We start from the raw sequence: 24,807 nt of genomic DNA, 5'->3' as shown, positions 1-24,807 counted from the left end.
ACTCTAGATACTTGGTCAGGAAGAGCCCCTGGAGAAGGGCATGGCAACCCACTCCAGTATTCTTGCCTGGAAAATTCCATGGACAGAGGAACCTGGTGTGCTACAGTCCATGGGGTCACAAAGAGTCAGACAGGACTGAACTCAGCACAGTATCCAGAACCTACATGATGAAGCTGACAATAGAGGATTGGACAGTTTATACTGGGGTGAGCTGCCACATCACTTTCTGTGCCAGGAACTTTGTATCACTAATTGTAAAAGGATTATTACTATTCCTTTTACTAATTATAAAAGGAAATTGTTATTTGTCAGTTATTCAGCTGACATATTCAGCTTACATATTTCAACATGTAAGATCTAATACCTCCAAACAGATGCCCACAGTCCATCTAGTAACTCAGAATTATTATAAAAAGGGTGCCGGGGTCCAGCCTTAGCAGGATCCAGGGGGTACCCTTAGGATGAACGGCGTCGGCGAGAGAGAGAAAAGACACGTGAGACCAGCCTTGATAGGGCCAAATCTGTGTTTTACTTTTTGACAACCCATTTTTACCCTTTCACAGAACGTTTTCAAGGTACAAGATGCTTACTCATGATTACACAGGGTTAGCATTACATCATTTTGATTTTTAGGAAGAGCAGGATTTTTTTGCTTTCTAATTCTATAGTAATTTTTAGCACATGATCTTCTGGCCTTGAGGCTATTAACATTTCATGCAGGTCAGGTGATTGTAAACCTATTTTCTGTTTTTATGGTGACCTTAACTGAAAGGTAACAGGGTCATAGGGAAATAGTACAGAGTAGAATTATATTCTTGTTAATACAAAAATTAATCTTTCTGCAAAAGTTGTCAGTTGCGTTTATCTAAAAAGTTTACCCCGTACAGACTGTGACTTTGATGAGGCAGCTTTTGCCTAGCACTCCTGACTGACAATTAACAACCATCTCATTGTTACCACACTAGGGCTAAGTTCTTATTTCTCTAGATCTTTAACTACATTAACAATGGTTTTTATAACACATTAGCACATTAAAGGCAAAAATACAGCAAGCAAAACACAACCCAATAACCACCTATAGAATAATTTTCTTATGTTTTCTAATAGGACTCCTTTACCCCTTAAAAGGGCTCTATATCTATTAGGGCTTTTGTATAATCAGGTTCTTTATGCTATTTTATGATTAGGATATTATAAGCAATCATGCATATTAGTACCAAGGGCATAAATGCATTTGGCTAACAAACTACCAGCAAAGGAGTTTGAATTAAAACACTCCTTTCACCCTGAATAATCTCATAAAATACCACCACCTGGGAAACTTATTGATTAAAGTTCTAAATTGATTCTCATTTGGGAAGTGATCAGGGAAGGCCTTCCTGCCTGTGTCAGAGTCCATTGAGGCAGGCATCAGAAAGACAGATATCATCTTTAAGGTGAGAGCCGGGGGCAGCTTTTCGAAATCCCTGAAAACCTGATCTGCCTTGCCTGTCAGGCTTTCTCCTCGTGACCTTGTCATGGGTGGGATCTCGTGAGCTGGCCTTTTCGAAAACCCCTGAAAACCTGATCCGCCTTGCCCGTCAGGCTTTCTCCCCTGTGGCCTTTTTTAGGGGTAGGGTCTCGTGTGTTGGCTCCCGGCCAAAGAGATCAAATTGGAACTTCACTTTGAATCTTTGAGGTAGAGGCCAAGTCACTCACAAACCCTTGAAATAAAGACATGCCCTGTGCAGGGTAACAAGGCCTCTTCTTGATGATCTAAAGACCCCTAAGTGGCAGAAGTAAAGAGATTTAGAAATGCCCCAAGTTAAAGTCGGATCAGATGGTGGGATTTTAGGGTGTCATCTTGGTACGAGGAAGAATTATAGGGAATTTTAAATTCAAAGTTTACTTTGGCTTTAAATGATTTCTCCAAAGGTGGCAAGGTAGAGTTTTATAACCTGGACCATACTTTTCTAGGAGTGGCATTGCAGAGAGGCGAAGAGGCTTCCTGAGTAGCTGGCAATGTGAGATAGGTGTGCTCTCTTCTTACCTTTGCCCCAGCACTGCCGGGTATAGAAACCCATTCTAGAAATTAATCAGTGAAAATATACTGCAGTAGGAAGGGTGTTGACTCTGGCATCATTTAATGACCGAAAAACCCAACCACATGGCCACACCCACATCATATTCCTTGAAAATAGTACAGTAGATTTGTATTAACTGATGCAAGAGATGTCTGTGGTAAGTTGTTGAGTAAGAGAGGACAGCGTGGCCTCATGTACTGGTCTGTAGCTCCGTAACTGTACGTGACGTGTCTGCAGACACCCGAGTTGTAGGGAGGAGACATGTATCCGGGTTCCCCAGCATGGTCTTGCTTTTCCGCCTGTGCAAGTACAGTAAATAGTAGCCTTCCTCCCCTTCACTGTCAGAAGGTTCCTGCTTTGGGTGGTGAATTGCGTGTTACCTCTAGTAAGGGGTGGTTTTTCACTTTCTTCTTTATATCTCTCTATTTTCAGAAGATTGTCCCCCTCCCCCTTTTAAATAATGAGCAGCAAAGGCAGTCAAAATTTAAGAGTATTTACATATGGAGGGAGGGTGGCCTCCTGCGTGCAGGCCCCGGTCCACTGCCGGGGTTCTCTCTGGGGTCAGGAGTGGAGGCAAAACCGAGCATGGGGCAGGGTGTTGAAGCTCATCCTTAGCAAAAACGTTGGCACCAGTTTGCGTGACCCTTTCTAAGTCATACAATGTAAGCTTCCCCTTAAAAGCCGAGTATGTGGCACTGTCAGTGACAGCCAATACTTGTTTCCTCCCCCAAGTAAAAGTTTGATAAGATAACAGGAATGATTTAGTAATAAGGGGAAATTGGTCCTCTCATAACTTGGGATATTTCCCGGTTTGACAGGAATATTTTGTTGAAAGCCCCACTATGAATCATTTAACATGCTGACTGTTTTTCAGCCTACATTTACTTCTAATACGGTCTGAAATACGAGGTTTATTTGTTTTTGTACTCACCTCTCCCCTTGAGAAACATCTGAGCAGGAATAGTAGGGAGAAAAGAAACAGAATGACATAAAAAGGCAGATAACAGAATACATTAGTTTTCTGTTGCTGCCGTAAGAAGTGATAACAAAATTGGTGGCTAAAACAACAGAAGGTCCTCTCTCAGTGTTGGAACGCAGATGCCTGGAGTCAGGGTGCGGGCAGGCTGCACTCGGCCTCTTCGGGCCCCTGGTGGCCATCAGCATCGCTTGTCTGTGGCCGCAACACTTTGCCTCTGTGGACATGGCACTTTCTCTTCTTGTCTTCGAAAGATATTGTCATTGGATATAGGGACCACCTAGATAATGATCACCCAGGATGATCTCATTTCAAGGTCTCTGCCTAACTTAACTATATCTGCAAAGACCCTCTTCCCGAATAAGGTAACACTCATAGCTTCTGGTGATCAGGATGTGGACATACCTTTTTGGAGGTTACCATTCAACCTACTTTACAGGGTCATCCAGTAAACTCTTGAGATAAACATTCACAGGGTAGGATGTGGTCACAATAAGTGTGGTCATGTTCTTCTCCCACTGTGTAAAATCAAATCACTGACTATACTATAAGTGTTTCCAGGAGACGGCTGAGCAGCGCTTTCTAAAGAGTTCCTGTGGGTCTGTCATAAGTGAAATTGACTCTCTGATTCCCATCCACAAATGATGATTTTATTATTGATTTCCAGGTAGGAACATAAAATATTCTCCCCCATTATCCTTGTGAGTAGCAGCCTGTCCAGCAGTGAGAACTTCAGGAGGACACGGTGGTCACTGTCCCTGGCCCACCACCACCCCCCTGGGGCGTCTCTGCTCAGCAGGGGGCCTCCGCTCCCTCCTCCCCGCCTCGTGGAATATCATCGCGTTCCCCACAGCAGGTTGCGGGGATGACGTGAAGGGTGTGGAGCAGTGACAGCACCTGGTCAGCTCCTGGGGAGGGCGAGCTGCTGCTCTTTCCTGGAGTGGCACCTGCTCTGAGAGACGGCTGGGGGACTGGCCAGCAGCCTTCCTGGGCAGGTGCCCGAGGGGCAGGGAAGGGCACGCAGTCCTCACATGCTTCTTCTGGATGGACAGATTGATCCCTGAGTCAGAGGCTCCCTTTCTCTGAAGAGCGCTCCTCTCAGGAATGAGAAGGGTTTGGTGTCTTATCCTGCTATTTTCTTGGTCTTCCCATTTCCACATCTGGGCCTTGAAACAGTGGAGTCATGAACACAAGAATTTGATTCAAAACAGTCACTTTTTCTAATGAGCCCTCACTGGCTTTAAGAGAACTTCTCTTAGATGACCTTTTAACAGCACGCTGAGCGTCCATCTGAAACATTAGGAAGAGGCACCTAGGTGGATTTTCTTGCTTCCAGGTCCACATTGAATGCCCACCAGGGCACGTTCATGCAGACTATGCCCTGTCTAGTATCTGACCGCTTCCTCCAGCCCACCCTTGCAGAAGGATGTCCAGTCAGTATTCCAGAATCTCAGCTTTGATTCAGCTACTCCTTCCCCCGCTTCAAAACATTCGGTCATTCCTTTCAGTTGCCGCATGAAGCGCAGCTTTCTCGCCCCCAGTTTGACCTCTCGTGAAGCCCTGTCTAGCCTGGCTGCTGCCTCTCTGCTCCTCTCACGCGTGCACTGCGTCCTCCGAGGTGCGGGCAGACACTCGCAGCTCCCTTCCTCTGCCTGGACTTCTCTCCTCTTTCGCTCTTGAGTCTTGGCACCAGTGAAGGAATCCAGGAAACCTTCATCTCCTTCATCCAGACTCACCTGTTTGCTTCTGCCCCTTCTCTGAGATCACGTTTTGCAGTGTCGTTTCACATGCTCGCAGTTACTTCCTGAGGACATTGTTCATTGGAGCTAGTTAGGGATTTTCATGTCTTTTTTCATCAGTTTATTGCAGAGTCTGGCACAGCCCAGAGTCCAAACATAGTACATACATGCTTGAAAGGTAGGAGGGTGTCGGGGACGTAAGGGAAGAATGGCAGGGGGTGTGGAGGAAGGAAGGGACCCGATAGGACAGAATTTTGGTTGCTTTATTTCCATTTCTGTGCTGTTAACTCATAATGGAACAAGGAGCCGAGTCGGCAGAACGAGACACAGCACGTTTTATCACTCAGTCATGTTCTGTACCTGAAGTCTCTCTTTTTCCCACCCCTCCTCTTGAAGGTGTGCCGCGACACCACCGGGGTGAGATCTGGAAATTCTTGGCAGAGCAGTACCACCTGAAGCACCCGCTTCCCTGCAAACAGCAGCCCAAGGACACGCCCTACAAAGAGCTCTTAAAGCAGCTCACCTCCCAGCAGCACGCCATTCTCATCGACCTTGGTAAGCCTCCAGTCAGCCTGACATAGAGACGGAAGCCTCACTCACTCGGAAAATCTGAAGAGACCGTCCAGGTTATTGAGTGGTCTGCCTTTAGATTTAGCGATCATGATTTACTGCTAAGACTTTCAAGTAAAGAAGCCCTGACGTCATCACACGTGTCCTCTCAGGTATAAAAGCCTCCCCCTGTGCCTGGTGGCTTGTTAGCTCTGCGGCGGGGCAGGCGGCCACCGTGCAGGCCGAGATTTCCCTCAGGCTTCAGTTCAGTGACTCAGAGCTTGATAGGAGCAGTTATAGTCAACCGGACGCTCAGCCTGGAAATGCACGTGCCAGAGCCGAGGCTGGTTTAGTTACAGGAGCTACCCTAGTCTCTGTGGTTTACAAACAGGATTTATTAGAAAAATTTAGAAAAAAAAATCTAGAAAGCAGTTTGTGAGAGCCCCACTTCACAGGGTCATCCAGTTAACTCTGAGATAAACATTCAGAGGGTAGGATGTGGTCACAATAAGTGTGATCGTGTATTTACCAAATCAATGACTATACTATAAGTATTTCCAGGAGACGGCTGGGCAGTGCATCCTTCCTGCCTCTGCTTCCTCCTGGGGCCTCCATCCCCGCAGGCAGCAGGGCTCCAGGCCCAGCTGCTTCTAGAGCATGTGGTCCTGCTTCTGAAACATTTACTCTGTGTGCTGTCACCCTGGGACTCCCCAGGCCGGGTCAGGGGCCCCATCGAGGCCCAACTCACTGAGGTTCCTCAGCACAGCGGCCAGGGGGAGGCAGGACCTTTCCCTCCACTTGACATGAACCGAGCTGGGCAGTACCAAGGTTTCTCTATCCAACTGCACTGCAGTTCATCAGGGTCGGCTTCATAAACGTTCCCCTTCAGGCCAAAGTCTGAATGTCGTCTCTGCGGCTCTGTCCCCGAGGTAGCCTCTTCTCCCACCTTCAGGCTGGGTCAGGTGCCTCTGCCTTCGTCCTACCTTCTACACTCTGCTCAGCAGACTTATCACCTTTAGTGTTATTACAGTTAACATTATTATTAAAGTCAGTGCTTAACTTTCCCGTGGACCGGATGTTGGGTGAAGTTACTTAAGCTGCTTCCTTCGGACCTCACAGTGCGGTCGGGGCCATGTCCTTCCTCCTGTCCTTGCTTGGAGTCGGGGACACTGAAACGCGGAGGTGAGGTGACCTGCCCCACGGGGCGGAGCTGGTGCGCCGCGGAGCGCGGGGGCCGCAGGCTCCTAGCCCCGCTCTGCGCTCAGCCAGCTGGCAGGGCCTTCTTACTGCCTTTCTCCCCAGCAGGCTGCAGGCCTGCCGCGGTGGGCTGGACTGGGGCCACTGGCCATTGTACCCCACTCCTCGAACAGAGCCTGTCGCATAGTAGATGCTCAGTTAAGTCTCCAGATGTTGACTGTGAGGCATGGTGCCGGCCTCCCAGTCTCCCGTGAGCCTCAGCACAGCCTTGGGAAATTGGCCCTGAGTCCTGAGAAATGAGGACAGTCTCCAAGGCGCAGAGAGGTCAAGTGTTGAGCACGGTCAGCTGCCTGCCAGGACCTAAACCCGCTCTGGCTCTGTGCTGCAGTGGGCCCCTGCATCCCTCAGGCCCTCTACCCAGGAGCCCCACACGCTCCTAGGAGCCCCACGCTAGCTGGGCGGAGGGTGACTCTGACAGGCCGTGATTGTAGCTTGGGGACACTGCGCATGCAAGGCCTGGGGCAGGAGCCCATTTGGCCCACTGACCCCAAGGAAGCCGTTCTGTCAATTGGCAGTAACTGTGTTTGCTAATGTGATGAGTAACAGAAAATATGACATCATATTCCTATCATGTGAAATGAAGAAAAAAATAAATTTGGGGTAGGAGGTTGAAAGGGAGGAGGGAGTACAGACAGACGTCTCTGTCTCCACCCCGCTCCCTCCCCCACCCCCCCCACTCGGGAAGGGAGGAGGAGCTGGCCTGATTCTTGGATGTTCTTTTCCCTTAGTTCCTTTCAGTGAACACCCTTCTCCTTGTTCTGTGGACGCGCAGTTACTTTTCTGCAGAGGGGAGAAAAGGCTGGATCAACATGAGGGCCGGGCTCTCCCCCCGGGAGTGTGTTTGCACGGCCCCCCTTGACACCTCCCTTCCCAGGGCCCGTGGCTGCCTTTCCTCTAGTTGGCAGGGGGTCTGCACAAGCCAGCCAGAATCAGTCTTTCCTCACTCCGGGGCAGGGCCAGGATGCACTCTCACTCTCACGTTCTCTCTTCTCCCTCCCTGCCCATCTCCCACCCTCACCCTTTGCACCCCGGAAGACTTGATGCACCCCGCCCCCGCTCCCCCCTCCTGATGACAGCCTGGCCTCGTCTCTCCGCCCCACTTCTTTCCCATCACAGCCCCACCCCGAGTTTGCATGCCCACCCCGAGTTTGCATGCCACTCAGTACACCCCCAAGGCCCCAGAGAAGCTGTTTCCAACAGTGCATTTCCCTGGTAACGGTAATATCTGCGCGTCTCTCCAGGCTTCCTCCAGGGCCAGCCTCCCCTCTTCCCTTAGACCAGGAGAAGCAAAGTGTTGCCCCAGACCCAGTGGAGGCCCAGGTGCCCCGCTGCCCGCCGGCTCTGGCTCTGCTGGGTTCAGGGAGGCTGCGCCTGGAGGTTCCTCCAGACTGCCCATTGCTCCCCCTCACTTCTCACAAGGTGGTATTTGCCAAGTCAGTTGTTTTGTCTACACTTTTTATTTTGTCTACACTGTGGCTCATTCAAGGCCCAAGAAAGGTGTGTGGAGCAGCAGAGCAAAAACAAATCATGTTTTAGTTTTTCTTAAAAAGTAATCCTGGCCAAGAAAACAGAATGCTTGTTGGTTGGAAGTATTTTGGGTTTGCAAGGATTTTTGTTTTCTTATCTTTTTGCTTTATTTCCTGAAATTAGCTGTTACTGGAATCAGCCTTTGCAACATTTTTTTTCCTCTAAAGAGTGAGAATAATAGACTTTGTGTTGAATGGTGACAGAAATTGAGATGGTTGGGTGGCATCATCGACTCAATGGACTTGAGTTTGAGCAAACTCTAGGAGACAGTGAAGGACAGGGAAGCCTGGTGTGCTGCAGTCCATGGGGTTGTAGAATCCGGATTTGCAAAACACTCCTCTTGAAGACACTCAGGATAGTGGAGTACAGTTTATTACACCAGCGGGTCCAAGGGGAATCAATTCCCAACAAGGATTCGATGATTTTGGAGGACTTGGTTTTATACCCCCTGCTACTTGACTGGTTCAGTTCAATTGCTCAGTCGTGTCCTACTCTTTGCAACCCCATGGACTGCAGCATGCCAGGCTTCCCTGTCCATCACCAACTCTGGAAGCTTGCTCAAACTCACATCCATCGAGTTGGTGATGCCATCCAACCATCTCATCCACTGTTGTCCCCTTCTCCTCCCGCCTTCAATCTTTCCCAGCATCAGGGTCTTTTCCAAGGAGTCAGTTCTTCACAACAGGTGGCCAGAAGCTTCAGCTTCAGCTTCAGCATCAGTCCTTCCAATGAATATTCAGGACTGATTTCCTGTAGGATGAACTGGTTGGATCTCCTTGCAGTCCAAGGGACTCTCAAGAGTCTTCTCCAACACCACAGTTCAAAAGCATCAATTCTTTGGCACTCAGCTCTCTTTTTAGTCCAACTCTCACATCCATACATGACTACTGGAAAAACCATAGCTTTTACTACATGGACCTTTATTGGCAAAGTAATGTCTCTGCTTTTTAATATGCTATCTAGGTTGCTATCATAGCAACCTATGCCATGCTAGCATAGCAACCTATGCTATCATAGCTTTTCTTCCAAGGAGCAAGGGTCTTTTAATTTCATGTCTGCAGTCACCATCTAAAGTGATTCTGGAGCTCCCCAAAATAAAGTCTCTGATTGTTTCCATTGTTTCCCCGTCTATTTGCCATGGAGTGATGGGACCGTATCCTTGTTTTTGAGTGTTGAGTTTTAAGCCACAGCGTGACTGGTTACACGTTAGTAATCAGTTTTACAGCATGCAGGTGCAGGTACTGTCATTAATCTGAGACAGCCTGACCTTCACCTCCAATTTCTGTTCGCCATCTGTGAGGAGGGGGTCTAATCCCTCTTGGCCCTCTTCCCAGTGGCCCCAACATTTCCCCCTGTTGATGCTCATCTAATCTTTAACTAAGGATGGGCATCGGTCATGGGTCATTATTGTGCACAGGGACAGTGTAGCGCTAGCAAAGCTGTCAGTCTAGAGGCCGCACACTGAGTTACACGTTGGAGAATTCAAGGCCTAAAATTAATAGAGTGATTAACAGAATAATCACAAAAAGATTTTTCCACCAATCGCCTTTGATCCAAGAAAATACTGATGACCAGAAAGGAGGATTACCATTAGACATAGCTTTTACCTCAGATGTCACCTCAGGGCCTTGATTAATTTGGTTAAGAGTCCAGACTACACCAAGAAAGAATCGACAGGTTGTGAGTTACCAAAGGAGGAAACGTTTCTCGTTGTTGTCTCAAGAACGACCGGAGGGGCTAAAGTCCCCTGTGTGCAAGGGAGACGCCCACCAAGGAAGCCCACCCGTCACCAGCGGAGGCATGGCCCCACGAAGCCAATGGTTAAAAGTGGTATAGAAGTTCCCACACGAGTGGGCCCAGGGCAGGAACACATTATCCTGAGTTTGTAGTCCTGGGAGGGTCGTCATGCCGAACAGGAGAGCGTCTGCTGCTTCCAAGCCTTTACCCATACTGAATCTCTTGGTGAGTATGGGTGTACATTAGTGCCAAGAGAGAATGCAATTCTCTCCTGCACATAGGAGGTGATGTCATGAATCACCTTCCGTAACTGTTCCAGGTGCTGAGACATCGCCATCCTTCCTTTTTGTAATAAATTTCCCTTTACTTGCCAAATAACTGGGGGAGGCCTCCCGAATATTATCTCATAGATGGATATCCATGTGACCCGGGGGTCATTATGACCCTCATTAACACTAATGGCAGCACGTCCATCCAGGGGGCTCCAGTTTCTTGCGTCCATTTTGCCTAAGTCACCTTTATGGTCCCGTTCATTCTCTCACCCATTCCTGAGCTTTGTGGCTTCTACTCCGTATGGAGTTTCTTTGCAAACCAGTTGGAGTACCTCAGCCACAAATGCTGGTCCATTATGTGATCCTATACTCAGAGGGAACCCAAACCTCAGAATGATGTCTCTCAGCACACATCGGGCCACTTCCTTTGCTTTCTCAGTCTTGGTGGGGTAAGCTTCCACCCATCTCGTAAAAGTACATACCACTGCCAGCAAATATTTGTATCCTCGGCATGGGTTTACCTCAGTGAAGTCCATTTCTAGATGTTCAAATGGAGGGGTCCCCTTTAATTGTATTCCAGGAGGCACGGTCTCCTTGGGAGCCGGGTTATTTTTGGCACAGGTTATGCATCGGAGGCTTACATGTGCACACAAGGCTTTTCGACGTGGTATGACAAAATAGCGGTCTAAAATCTCGCAAATCGTCGTTTTTCCGAGACGGATGGATTGATGGAAATCATAGCCAATTGAAAGGCCAGCCTAGAGGGGTGGCAAGGCCTCCCGTCTGAGGGTTTCCACCATCCGTCCCCCTAGGCGTTCCTTGCTCAGTTTGTGCACAGGTGGTTTCTTCCTGGCCGTAGACTGGGGCCGCTTGGGCGGTAGCAGGCTGGACACCACAGGTGTCGCCGTCAGCTTGGTTGCTGCACCGTCCTGGCGGCTGCTTGCTTTGCCGTTCGATCGGCCAGACAGTCCCCTCTTGCCTGAGGTGTCCTCTACAGTGTATTACTGCCCCTGCAGCGGATTCCCACACTGCTTCCAACAGAAGCAGAATTTCCTCTTTAGTTTTTATCTCCTTGCTAGTTGCAGTTAATAGCCCCCCTTCATTCTATATGGCTCTGCGCACATGTAAAGTAGTGAAGGCATACCATGAGTCAGTATGTGTGTTTACCTTCTTTCTTTTAGCCAATTTTAGGGCTCATATAAGCTCTGCTCGTTGAGCCGACCAGTGTGTGGGGAATCAACCTGCCTTGACTACTGTATCCTTTGTGGTTACCGCATGTTCAGTTTTCCTGTGTCCCTGTCCCAGGTAGCTGGTCCCATCTGTGCTATAAGTCTCAGCTGGTTGACATCTCTGAGGTCTGGTCGGCTTGAGAAGACTTCCTCTAGCTTCTCTTCACAGTCATGTTTGGGAGGGCCTTGGCTCACCGGCAGATAAGTTGCTGGGTGGTTGCACCTTTATTTGGGGACTTTCACAATAAGGTTCTTGATTAGCTATTTGTGAAAAGCCAGATATCCAGATCTGGCAAAACCCTACGACTTCCAAAATTTTTCTCACTTGCATTTTGGTAGTAGGCTGGCTTGTCTGATCACCTGTTTCCGTTCTAAGCCCAAGGTACGCCTCCTTTCCTTTATAACAAATCCCAGGTACTTTACCTCAGGCTGGCAGATCTGGGCCTTTTTCTGTGATACTTGGTATTCAGCCTGGTCCAGCAGGCCCAAGGGAGTCTTAGTTCCTTCCCAGCATTGAGAATGAGTCTCTGCCATCAGGAGTAGGTCATCTACATACTGTAGGATCTGACACTTAGTAGCATCTGATGGGAAGGAGAGGAGATCTATTGCCAGGGCTTCCCCAAATATAGGGGAATTTTAAATCCTTGTGGCAGCCAAGTCCAAGTCAGCTGGGTCTTCTGACCCGTCCCAGGGTCTTCCCATTAGAAAGCAAAAATTCTTTGGCTAATCGGAGCCACTCTTATACAAAAGAAAGCATCCAAATAGGTAAAATACTGGGCATTAGGAGGCATTAGGCTTAGCAGAGTATAGGGGTTAGGGACATTTGGGTGTAAGATCACTGTTGCCTCATTTACTAACCTCAAGTGCTGGACTAGCTAATAATCTTCTCCCCAATCCGTCTTCACTGGGAGGACGGGGGTGTTCCGTGGTGATCAGCACTCCACCAGTATTCCTGCTGCCTTCAGCCTGTCAGTGAGGAGCGTGATTCCCTCCCGGGCAGCCAGCGGTATAGAATATTGTTTTCTCCTTGTGGGCTGGGCCCTCACCTTTAACCCTTATTGCCGGATGGTGGTTTTCCGCTAGTCCAGTGGGGGCTACTTTCTGCCCAGACTTCAGGAAACAGCCCTGTTAGGGGTTCCAGGGCTCCCCCAGCCGATGACTGACGTAGTGTCCGCTCACCTTCCGCTGGTAGCAGCTGGCTGCTTACTGAGATCTGGGCGGCCCAGCCCAGCTGCCAGGAGTGCTGTCTTTCGACAGGACCTCCTATCACTCTCCTTTTGTTTCTTCTCGGCCTCTTTTGTAGTTTCCTGATCCTGATTGACAAAAACCTTGTCAGTGATTTCTATCATTTGGGTGCTGGTAAGATCTAAGAACCCCTCCATCTTTTGGAGTTTCCTTCTAATGCCTGGATACGACTGGGTCACAAGGGTGGCGTTTATGGGCCTTTGGTTTTTAGGGGTCTCTGGGTCAAAGGGGGTGTATTGTCGAACGGCCTCACACAGTCTCTCATAAAACCCTGTGGGAGTCTCATCTGTCTTTTGGATCACGGTGTTAGTCTTGGCCATGTTAGTAGGCTTGCGAGCCCCCTTCTTGAGGCCTTGTATAATGGTGTCTTATACCATTACAAGGATTGCTTACCTTGGTCAGTGTTGAAGTCCCGGTCTGGTCTTGTGTCAGGAGTGGAGGGTCCAGTTGGCCCTCTGGTGCGTTTTCTCGGAGTCACTTATGTGCCTCTGTGATGGTTCAGTGTCTCTCTTCCATGCTGAAGAGGGTGAGGAGAAGCTGGGCTGTGTCATCCCACACTGGTTGGTGGGTCCTGAAAATAGTCTCCATTAGATGAATCGTACCTTGCAGCTTCTCAGAATAGAGAGGGGTATGCCTTTGCCAGTTCAAGAGACCCGTGGTAGAGAACGGCTGATGGTAAAGGGCAGTGGGGCTGGGTGGGTGTGTCCATCCGGCCCCACCTGCGGTGCCACCTGGACCTCCCTCAGAGGCGTTTGCAGCACCTCTCTCCAAGGCTCCTTTGTAGACCTCAGCCGCCTCCGAACTTGGCTATCCCTTTCTCCCTCTTCTGAGCTGGAGAGGGGTGGGTGTAATGTTGGCACGGTAGGAGGGAGAGAAACCTTTTCCACTGGGGGAGGCAGAGGAGGACAGTCCTCCTCCTCTCTTGTCCCTTCCTCTTGTTCTGGGGGTCCCCTTTGTGTTCCCCAGTATGGAGGGGGAGGTGGGAGTTCCTCCTCTTCCTGATCATAGTATTTCCTTTAACTTTTCTTGCTTGGGTTCTGCCTGCGCGAGAAAAATCTTGCTTTCTCCTTTTCCTGGGCCCAAGGGGGTGGTTTTTGTGCAGTTAGTAGCCATGAGTCAGTACACAGGAACTGATCGGGTGGCTTGGCCGTCCGGTGACCACAGAGTACACAGCCTGAACTTTGTCCAGTACTAGGGCTCCCTCTGAGAGCCGTCCTGCCCCAAAGGATGGCTAGTCTATCTCACAGAAGGTTCTAAGCTTGTCTGGGGTTAACTTTATACCACAGTCTCCTCCAAAGCCCTTTGTGAAGTTTTTAATCATGCATTCAAGAGTGGTTGGCTTGGATTCTCCGCGCCCCATCCTACGTTTACTTTCCTTCCATCACTTACAGCAAGTCCAACTTCTGTCTCATCGCTCCTTTGCCAGGGTCTTGTACCCCAGCCACTGCCGATGTTTCCACTCAGAGGAGCGTGACAACTGCCACTTTACCTCGGCTGTGACCGGGGTGAAAAGGGCCTTACCTACTAAGCCTTTCAGTGATAGGACCTCTCGTGTTTCTCTGTCAGCAGCCAGCCAAATCCAGCCAATTAAGGCTTCTATGTACCCCTCCTCGCACAAGTCTGATCCTGGCAAAATCCAAATCTGTCTTATCACGGGTTGGTGCAGACAGATGTACATCCAGAGCCACAGTTCCCAGTCCGGTCCTAAACAGTTCGGGAGGTCCCTGACTCCCTAAGGAGAACAGAAGGGCGTTGTAGCGAAGGGGACGGTCCCTTGGAAACCAGAAAATAAAAATTTGTGTTGACAAACAATCAGCACAGATTCAGTTAGCGGAGTTTTACTAATTTCGGTAAACTCTCCAGTGAGCCTAGGAGACACAGCCACCTGAGACGCATCCAGCCCCAAGGGCTTGATCAGGTCCCTTCTCCCACTGTTACAGAGGGACCTGCCTGCACGCTTCCCTCCTGCCGTCCGCAGTCGTGTGAAGTCTGCCTAGAAACACAAGTCGCTAAGACAAGAGCTGATCCGAGGGAGGAGACACCTTCCCCTTGCCAAGGCTCTCGTCCCGGCGAGTCACAGGCGGAGGCTCCATGGGCCTGTCTCTCCAAGGGCTTCCCGGCCAACACACCAGAAATGTTGTAGAATCGAGAGTCGCAAAACACTCCTCAGAAGACACTCAGGACAGTGGAGGACAGTTTAGTATACCGTGGGTCCAAGGGGAATGAGTTCCCAACAAGGACCCCTCCGGTGATTCCGGAGGATTCGATTTTATACACCCCTGCTCTGCATGACTGGTTACACGTTAGTAATGTTTTACACCATGCAGGCGCGGAAGAATTAGCAATTACAACATGCAGGGTCAGGCGCTATCGTTAATCTAGCTGAGACAACCTGACCTGTACCTCCAATCTTTGCTTCCCGTCTGTGAGGAGGGGGTTTAATCTCTATTGCCCTCTTCCCAGTGGCCCCAACAGGGTTACAAAGAGATGAATGCGACTGAGCAACTGAACAGCAATTGAATGGTTGGGCAGTGTTTTGCAGTTTGTGAACCTTATTCTCGAGCTTTGTTGAATTTCAGCTTTACACAACCCTGTATGAAGGTGTACACAGTTTCCACTTGGGAGGTGATGTGCTTTGCCCAAGTTACAGGCTGCTACTTACTGGCAGAAAGTTCTAGAACCTTGTTCTTCTCAGTCTCTGTATCGCGTCCTCTCCAGGACACCGTGTGGCTTCTGTCTGTCTAGGCTCTGCCCACTGTAAACCCGCACAGCCCTCCGCTCCTCTGGTCAGGGGGAGACCCATTGTTCGAGTCGGCCCCACCCTCTAGGCCTGGCTCCAGCTGCATGCCATGTGTGCTGCCTTCGGGTAATCGTAACCTTTCTCTCGCCTCCATCCTGGGTGGACAACCTCTACTGCGAGCAACCTGCCCTCTGGCTCTGCCTCCCGTCTAGTCGTGGCCACACGTGGCCGTGGGGGACACGGAGCAGCAAGCTGGAGACCCCCCCCTCAGGCTCCACATCACCCTCCACCCTGTCAGCTGCTGCTCTCCCAGGCATCCCGCCGTCAGTTCCCCAGGGAGGCAGTCCAGCCTGCCCCACGACCAACGGCTTGGCCAGAGCAACGCTGGACCAGGTCCAGAAATGGAGGGACACCGCTGAATCAGAGAGCAGTGCTCCAGGTTAGAGCAGTTTCCCGATTAGAGACCGCTCCTGGTTGCCCCACATCGGTCACTTGTCGTTTTGATCTCTGTTTTACAGTACGTCAGTAAAGTGGTGGCTTGCTTTACATACCCTGCTGAGGTCTGATGAGTCTGTCCGTGACCACAGGTAGCATTTTTTGATGGACTTGCAGAGACTGTCTTAACAGTGCTCCTTCTGCGGGTTTGGGCATGTCCAAGCCTCAGTGAGAGGCAAAGCACGTATTCAAAGATCTGTTCGAGTCAAGAAGCCAGCGTGGCAGCTATCATTGATTTTGTGCTTCTACTTAACACATTTAAGATATAAAACCTGCCTGGTATCTAGAAGGAAAGGAGCTATAATCCAGGTGTTACATGAGAGAATTTTCTACTTGTTTCTTAGAACCTGAAAGGTTGTTGCTGAATCACGCAAAGACGCCGGGATTCTTGGCCTCTGGAGGAGAAGAATTCAATCTGGGGCCAGAGACGAGGCTTAATGCTCAGAGCTTTTGTGTAATAAAGTTTCATTAAAGTATAAAGGAGATAGAGAAAGCTTCTGACATAGACATCAGAAGGGGGTAGAAAGAGTACCCCCTTGCTAGTGTTAGCAGTGGAGTTACATACTCTCCAGTGAATCCAAAGAATGTCTAGAGGTTGTAAAGACTTCACTAGACCTACTCCCATACTTTACATTTCAAGATAACAGAATTAGCCAGAAGGTTCAATCCAGAGATTGTCCTCAGGCAGGATGCATTTTTGTTATATAATGCTGAGTGTAGAGGGAAAAAAAAGTTTGTCCTTTCTTTCTCCTTGAGAATTCCAGACCCCTCTCTCCTTGGGGACCCCCAGACTTCTTATCAACCTGCCTAGGAAATGACTCAAACCCTTCAAGGTGAGGAGACAGACCTCTGAGATGAAGGATCAGCTGAGAGTATTGAAGATGTCCTACCACAGAAGGACAGGGAAGGGCTTCCCTCCTCTCCCTGCTGGGCCTTGCTGCCGGGAGCCTTGCTGTGTGCTTTGAGGAGTACACAGGGCTGTTCGTGACCCACAGAGGGATGCTGGTGTGAGCACAGCTTTCTGTTTCATCTTTGGGTTTAAGTCCCGTGCAAAAAACTAAGAAACGTTCATGGCAAAGGACAGGAAAGTACCTAGGATTTGTCCTGCGGCAAGCTTTTTACATCACACACCTTCCTGTCTACTTGGGGACTTTGCCTTAGACAGTTTGGTTGAACAATCACAACTCAAGTCTTGGTAAATTCTTGCAACAAGAGCTATACACATACACACAAAGCCACATGCCTTATTCCAAATGGTCTGCCATAGCCTCTGATAGCCAGAGCATATTGTGGTTTCATATTTATTTGATCATTCTAAATATCCTGTTTAACCTCAAAACGGTGTAACTAAATATAGATGATAAAGGAATAAAATGGGGAGACTTCACTTGCTCTCTCAGTGGTCTAACGTCTCCCTATACCCTTCCAGCCAGTCAGGGGTGTGCTGGCAACAACCAGCTCCCCCAGGCCCCTCAAAAGAAGCCCTGATGTCAACATTTATAGATTTCCTTGGTGTGAATGTTCACTTTGGCTAATCTGAGCTACCAGTTTGCTGTCATTGAGCATGGGGTTGAGCAGAGATACAGGCCTGCGGGAGCCAGTTCCAGCTCGGTCAGACACTGGACTCGGACAACTGTTTCCAAAAGTAGTCTGTGTACAGGAGAGCTCTGCCTTCTTCATCCCCCGCCCACCCATGCTTTCGGTGGGGAGCCACAGATGCTTCTCAAGCACACATGGTGCATCCCCTCAGTCCAGGAGCCTGTGTTCCAGTGGGGAAGCAGACGCTGGACAACTGATGACTGAGTTTTTTGTTTTTTTTTTGGTTTTTATATTAAAATTGTGAGGCATCACTCAAAGGGCATTTTCCCTCCAGTCATAACTCACATTCTGCTCCGAGTTAAATGCAGCACCTTGAGAAGACCTCAGCATCACCGTTCTCAGCCAGGAGGGAGCCTTGGTGCCCACGTGGTTGTAAGGTTACCCTTTTCCGCGCGTGAGGAATCCGAGCTCTGCAGTAAGATCGCTGGTTGGCCGGTACCCGTCCCTAGAGAGGCAGAGGTCTCCAGGCTCCTTGTGAAGAAAATCAAAGGAAAGAAACTGGTCAACTCGCGCACGCCAGTGCAGCCTGAGCAGCCTCGCGGGTGTCCTGAGTGTGAGCAGGCGGGACGTGGAGGGCTGAGCGTGTTCCGTGTGTGCACCGCCCGGGACTCACCTGCTGTAGACCAGCTCCACACGCACGGTCTTCAGAAGATGAGTTTTTTTCCTTCCCAGTGTTAGCAGAGAACCTTCTCTGTTATGGCCGAAGGCTGCAGATCTCAGTGCTGGGTTCCGTAGTTGTGATTATCCACAAACGTGTACCCTGGTCCGTTTCTCCACCCGTGGGCCTGCCCCTTCCCTTTGCCTAGAGTGTGGCCAGGGGTGTGTGAGCCGTGGTATTTATCTAGAGCAGTTCCCAAGCTCTGGATCTCAGGATTCCTTCACTCTTAAACATGACTGAGAAGCCCAAAGGGCATTTTTGACATGGATAATTTCTATCAATATTTACCGTGTTAAGTAAATACAGGAAGGCATTGTCTCCCCAAATACAAGTTAGTGTAAACACAGGCTGCGTTCATGTCGACTGGACAGTCATCCCTCTCTCAGTCAGAAACTGGAGGCCTGACTCTCCCTGGACCTGGGAGCGGCTCGGGGCCTGTCTTGCTGTCTCAGGAAATGACAGTTGAGAATTCCAAGGAACACACAGGAGCCCCATTCAGGCTGGTGCAGACAGCTTTCCTTCATCAAGAACATCAGGGCCGGTCCCTGAGACTCTGCGACAGGAAAGATTTGGCTGGTTGAGCTAATAACTAAAGATCAGGAAGTGTGGGGGGGCCCTTCTCTAATATGAGAAGGCGACTGCTGAGCAAAAATGATATAACACTGACAGATCAAATTTAAATATAATGAAAGCTTTCCCGGCATTCCTCTGTGTCGCACAACTCCTGTGTGTTCCGCCACCCTTTCCTGTTGGAGGCCCAGAGCTGGGGACGGGTGTGGGCGGGGCGGGGCAGGGCAGAGATGCACGGGGCTCCCACTCCATGGAACCTGGGTGGGAAGGGCTGCTCCCAGGTTAACCCTGCAGCAGAGCGTGAGGCGAGGAGCAGGCGAGGAGGTGACGTGTGCAGCCCCATGGGGCCTGCTGATGGCTTTCCAGCAGTGGGGTAATGTGTGCAGGGCATGTTTGGGGAAGGTTTGCTGTGGGGAGAGGTAGAGCAGCAGGAAAGAGACGAGCACAGGACAGGAAATCAGAAAAGGCTGTTGCTGTCCTCATAACCACATTCTCGCCTGGGAAATCCCATGGAGCGTGATGGGCTACAGTCCGTGGGGTTGCAGAGTCGGACACGACCGAGCGACTAATGCTTTCACTTAAATTAAGTTCAAGTAAACCAGTCTGGATTGATGAAATGCTTTCTCACGGGGCTGGGGGAGAACGCTGGAATGTATCCCCTCCTCCCATTGCTGAGACAGAGTAATCAAGGTGAACGTTTCCCTCGTGGCTTTGGTGCACTTCTACCTTTGACGAGGCCATTAATTCTCACCTGGGCCCATGCGTGGCCCCAACTGAGCATCTCTTTCTTCAGGCACTTTTCTGCTCCCTGGAAACACACTTTCCCATCAGTCACATTCCAGAATGGGAGGGGGAGGTGGGATTTGACAGGTGTCAACCTCACCAGGCCTCCTGAACAAAAGAAATCTTTGCATTTTGTCTGAGTACCAGCTTTTTGTGAAAATCAGGATGTTGAGAGCATTTTATTTTAACCTCTTTTTGAGAGGCGACTGTTTTGTATAAAAGAAAATGCCTGCTGCTCCCCAGTGTGTGTCAGAGTACTGCCTATGGTTTAAAAGTACAGTCAGTCCCCCATATACAAAGCTTCAAGTTGTGAACTTTCAAAGATGGAGATGTGGATCTGGTTCAACCAAGGAACCAGAACCTGTGCCATTAACATCAGCCATGAGTGAAATTGCAGCTTGCCCTCCATCTCCTGTTGCTGATGATCCTTTAGCTCTGCCATGTCCCACCTCCTCTCCCTCCTCCAGGCAGTAACTCTTCTTGCCTGTTCACTCAATGCCAGCCCTTGTATGCCAGCTCTTATACTGTACTTTTCAAGGTACTGCACTGTCAGAGTAAAAATGTTTGGTTTTTTATTTATTATTTCTGTGAAAAGTTTATACACCTATTATAGTACAGCACTGTACAGCTGATAGTGTTAGTTGGGGACCTAGACTAACTTTGTTGGACTTATAAACAAATTGAACTTATGCACGCTCTCTCGAAATGGAACTCGTTTGTATATAGGGGACTTACTGTGTAGAAATGTGTGAGTGGCATGAAGCGCTTGCAGAGAAACAAGTGGTCTGGGGAGAGCTGATGAGGGCGTGGTGGGGCAGGGCGATGGTGCTGGCATGGGGAGCAATAGAGAACCACAGGTCTCTGGAGAGCAGATGCCTGTTGAGAGGATGCAGTTTTCTTTCTGTTATAGATTGAAATCCAAGTATCCGCGGGCCTGAAGGTGGTTCTCATTTCTTTCACTTGAAAGCATGATTAATTGCTGATTTTTTAATTGCAAAGAACAAAAATTTTTCCAAGCACAACCAGCTGACTTTGTTTCCAGAGCTGATTTATGACATGATCCCACTTGTAAAGATCTGTTGCTTTAACTTGAAGCACATTGGATTTCTGGTTCAATAGACTTTCTTTTGTAAAAATTACAGCTAACGTATTTTGTTTTTACAGGGCGAACCTTTCCAACACATCCATACTACTCGGCTCAGCTAGGAGCAGGGCAGCTGTCACTGTACAACATCCTGAAGGCCTACTCGCTTCTAGACCAAGAAGTGGGCTATTGCCAAGGTCTCAGCTTTGTAGCAGGCATCCTGCTGCTCCATATGGGTGAAGAAGAGGCGTTTAATATGCTCAAGTTTCTGATGTTTGATATGGGACTGCGGAAGCAATATCGGCCGGACATGATTATTTTACAGGTAGACAGCCTTCCTTCCGCCTATGGTAAAGTTGAATGTTAAACATGTTTGTGATCCCTTTCCAAGTGTATCTAAGGAAATTTCCCACCATCAGTTAGCATTGTAGCATCTGTCGCTGCCGAGAACTTACTCTGTGCTAGCCTGACACCAGGTGGTTAATGTGCATTTACCGCCTCCACCCCCAGGAAGGCAGTGTTGATCCCAGCTTACAGACAGGAAAGCTCAGGCTCAGAGAAGTTACATAGTGAATAATCTGAGCAGGTCACTCAGTAGCCAGTGGCAGAGCTGGGATGTAAACCCAGGCCTGTCTGACTCCAGGGCCCTTTGACCTTTTCTCTTTGAATCCACCTGCAGGTAGTCTGATTCCCACCTCCCAGTGTATTTGCTGCTTCCTCTGCCAGGGACCCCCCACTCCCATCCCTGAGCCCCTGCCACCCTGGGCCCAGCCCAGTTGGAAAAGTTATTTCCTCCACCTTGAGATAAACCCTTGTCGTCTTCCTGTAACTCGCCTGTGTTATAAACCTGAAGAAGTCACACTTGTCCTGCCTCTTGAGGGGTTGGGGGGCGTTCAGCAGGAACTTACTAGGGCAACAGGTTCAGTAGCATCCTGCTACAGACTGCTTGCCTCCCACTTTACTCTCTGCGAGAGGCTGGCTCTTTATCTCCAACTCCCCCAGCTTTGAGTTTTGCTAGTAAGGTGTATCTGTAAGAGAACTTACAGATCATTTTCGTGAGACAGATGTGGAGCGTCTCTCAGCCGAGGAGCGCAAGGGGACAGTAGAAAGAAAGGCGGTGGCAGGAGGGGCCCTGCCCCGAGTGCCGGCCAGCGCCAGCCCTGTGGCGGGAGCCACGGGCGTCTGGTGGCCCTCTGTCTGCTCCGAGTGGGGCTGGGGGCCGCCGTCTCCCCGAGGCCCTGTGTGTCCCTGCAGATCCAGATGTACCAGCTCTCCAGGCTGCTGCACGACCACCACAGGGACCTCCACGACCACCTGGAGGAGCGTGAGGTCGGCCCCAGCCTCTACGCGGCGCCCTGGTTCCTCACCGTCTTTGCCTCGCAGTTCCCCCTGGGCTTCGTCGCCAGAGTCTTCGGTGAGTATGTGCGAGGCTGTTTGCAGAACCTGGGTTCTCAGGTTCGATGGGAACCGGGTGTGCTTTCTCCATGGTGGTGGTTCTTATTTTCAGCCCTGCAGCTGCAGGAACAGGATGTTGTCCTTTCCGTTTAGTGAGGAGGTTTTTTGTGAGTTTCAGGACCCCTTTGACTTCTGATGATCAGGGCCACCCCTCGATGCCTTCTGGTGGGAATAAGGTCCGTTTTCCTCCTGCCAGGCTCTCGCTGGAGCAAATGTCCTGAAGGCTAGACCGAGGAGCCCGGCGAGTGGTCCAGAGACATGTCTCCTGAATTGTCTTCCGCCGCCCCTCTGGCCCAGGGCTTGCTCACTGACAGCTCCTGAGACTTCTCAGCCGGGGACTTCTGGGCCACTCTGCACCTCCTCTTCCTCTTCCTCCCCTCTCCTCTTCTGCCCTTGGCTCCACTTTGCTTCCTCTGCTGTCCAGCTCTCGGAAGCCCCTCTGCATCACTGACTCACGCCCCCACCTCAGCTTCCCACTTTTCTGCCCTTGACGGTAGGTGGGTCACATTTCAAACCATCTCCCCTTTTCTCAATTTACTTTTCAAGAAGATTGCCTCTGTCAAAGTTGCATAAGTGTTCGCCTGTAAAGTCTCAAAACTGTCTTGTCAATTATGCTTCAACGTAAAGAAATAGAAATTTAAAAATGTAACAGTCTGCCTTGCTGTGGCAGGGGTCGCAGCTGAGCGAGGTGCTGTGAGCCATCAGTTCCAGTGCAGTGGGCTTTCTCTGCTTCAGGATGAAGTGCTGACTCTGACCATTCTTTTTATCTGTTTATTGTGGGGAAGGCGGTTATTAAAAAGTTGATCATCATCACATACCGAGTGGTTTTACGTACCATTTGTGTTGAGTCACTTGATAACTTAAACACCTGTGGTTTTTTTTTTTTTTTTTTTTTTTAACTTTATTTATGTGTTTGTTGGTTGTGCTGTGTCTTCATTGCTGTGCAAGCTTTTCTCTGGTCGGGGTGAGTGGGGCTCCTGTCCGGCTGCAGGACACAGGCTTCTCCTTGTGGTTTCTCGTGTGGAGCGCAGGCTCTAGGGCGTGGGGCTTTAGGAGTTGCCGTTCCTGGGCTCTAGAGCATGCGCTCAGCAGTTGCAGCCACAGGCTTACTGCTCCGCGGCCTGTGGGATCGTCCATGTCTCTCGCATTGGCAAGTGGATTCTTTACCACGGAGCTTACCAGGGAAACCCCAAAATCTGTGCTCTTGGATAGTTTTAGATTTCTTTTTAGAATTAGAGAGCATGTTAAAGAGAATGTTCACAAGTGGAAGTGTCACTTTTAGCAGTTTTCAGCAGACCACTTGTATATCCAGATCCTCTGTGTGTGGTCGGTCGTGTCCGACTCTTTGCGACCGCGTGGACTCTGGCCCACCAGGCTCCTCTGTCCATGGAATTTCCCAGGCAAGAACACTGGAGTGGTTTGCCATTTCCTACTCCAGGGGATTGTCCTGACCTAGGGATCAAACTCATGTCCTGCATTGGCAGATGGGTTCGTTACCATTGTGCCACATGAGAATTCCCATATCCAGATCGTAGAAGTCCTAAAATTTGCTCTTTAATGCAAGTGGACATTGAGTTGTCTTCTGTCCTCCTCTTCCTTCCAAAGTACTAGATTTTTATTATCATTTACTTCTATCCACAGGAAATTTTAAAGACGTTCCCGTTTGACTTTACTAGGAGTAAAGTCTATGTTCTTAAAATATTCACTGCCCCCCTCATTTTGCATAACTACCTCCCCAGATTGATTTTTATTTTCTGTTCCTAAAAAAAAAAGCCCCCAAAATAATTGGTACTAAACACTCTTTTCCTGGTTAAACAAATCATTAGTGAGATTTCATGAAAGCTTTATACCATAATTTTAAAAAAAGTTCTCAATTGTCTGCTTGGTTTACAAAAAAAAAAAGTCACAGGAACTATAAGATATTTAGCTGTAGACTTCAGTCTTTCTTGCCAAACATGTGTTTTTTCCCTTTTCTTGCTCTTGGAAATGAGGAGAAAATCATTAGTCTAATTACTTTTTCTCCTGATTCTTTACTGTATTTTTCAAAAGGGTAATGGAGAAGAGGGAAAACTGAAAAGGGGAGGCGGGAGTGTTATCAGATGGTTTGAAAACAGCTCAAACCTGAATTACGCTGTTTGTGAAGGGAATTCTGCAGAGGCGGCTGGGCAGGCAGGGCTGGCAGGGTCAGTGCTGAGTGTCCCCCCGCCCCAGGCTTGGAGGTGGCTGCTGCCCGGGGTTCTGGGCTCGGGGGCTGCAGGGTGGGAACATTCTCTCCTCTGGCTGCGTGAGTGGGTAAGACGCACTGACAAACGCACGCGCGCTGCTTTGGAAGTGACAGCCCTGCTTGCAGAACATTCAGAGCTCTCTGAAGCTCATCCTGATGACTTCCCAGATAAAGCTGGAGCTGCAGGAGCAGGGTCGTCTTCTCCATACCGTGCAGTCAGAGGTTGGTCTCGGAGTTCCTCATACATTATGCATAGCGATGCCAGTGTCTGTGATTCCTGGATCCCGCCAACCCCATGTCCCTCTGGCTAAAGGGCACAGGGCTCCTGAGATTATAGGCAGGACGTGGGGACTTAGGGCAGCATTGTCTTGTGATGTTACTATTTCCTCTACCAATACTTAAAAATGAACCATTTTATTAGTAGGTTTCCTAGAAAAGACAGGTTTTTGAAAAACCATTTCTGTATTTAGCATGGGTGACTTAGCTCCATGATTGTGGATAGCTTCAAACACAGCAGGCTTTTTTGCTCTGAGGCCCAATTCATTATAGGCATTTAGGCCTGGATAAACCTAAAAACATGTGAACTTTTGTTAACTATTCAGCAT

General features: G+C 49.4%; 1 protein-coding gene across 7 annotated transcripts in view; it reads left to right on the top strand.

Annotated features, from left to right (window-relative positions):
• The window catches only part of TBC1D1 (TBC1 domain family member 1), a 227,337-nt gene that overhangs the window by 186,976 nt on the left and 15,554 nt on the right, over window positions 1-24,807 (top strand). For 6 of the 7 annotated variants that reach the window (XM_070452043.1, XM_070452042.1, XM_070452045.1 and 3 more), the window contains 3 exons: window positions 5,175-5,333; window positions 20,604-20,848; window positions 21,778-21,937. In XM_070452043.1, coding sequence (XP_070308144.1) covers window positions 5,175-5,333; window positions 20,604-20,848; window positions 21,778-21,937 — 564 coding nt within the window. Of the gene's footprint in view, window positions 1-5,174; window positions 5,334-20,603; window positions 20,849-21,587; window positions 21,730-21,777; window positions 21,938-24,807 lie in introns of those variants that run through there. The other variant, XM_070452046.1, reaches the window with a different exon arrangement.

This window comes from Odocoileus virginianus, chromosome 21 (genome assembly GCF_023699985.2).
Source record: "Odocoileus virginianus isolate 20LAN1187 ecotype Illinois chromosome 21, Ovbor_1.2, whole genome shotgun sequence".
NCBI classification, from domain to species: Eukaryota; Metazoa; Chordata; class Mammalia; order Artiodactyla; family Cervidae; genus Odocoileus; species Odocoileus virginianus.
The sequence above is the reverse complement of the archived record's forward strand: the minus strand, read 5'-3'. Positions and strand labels throughout refer to the sequence as shown.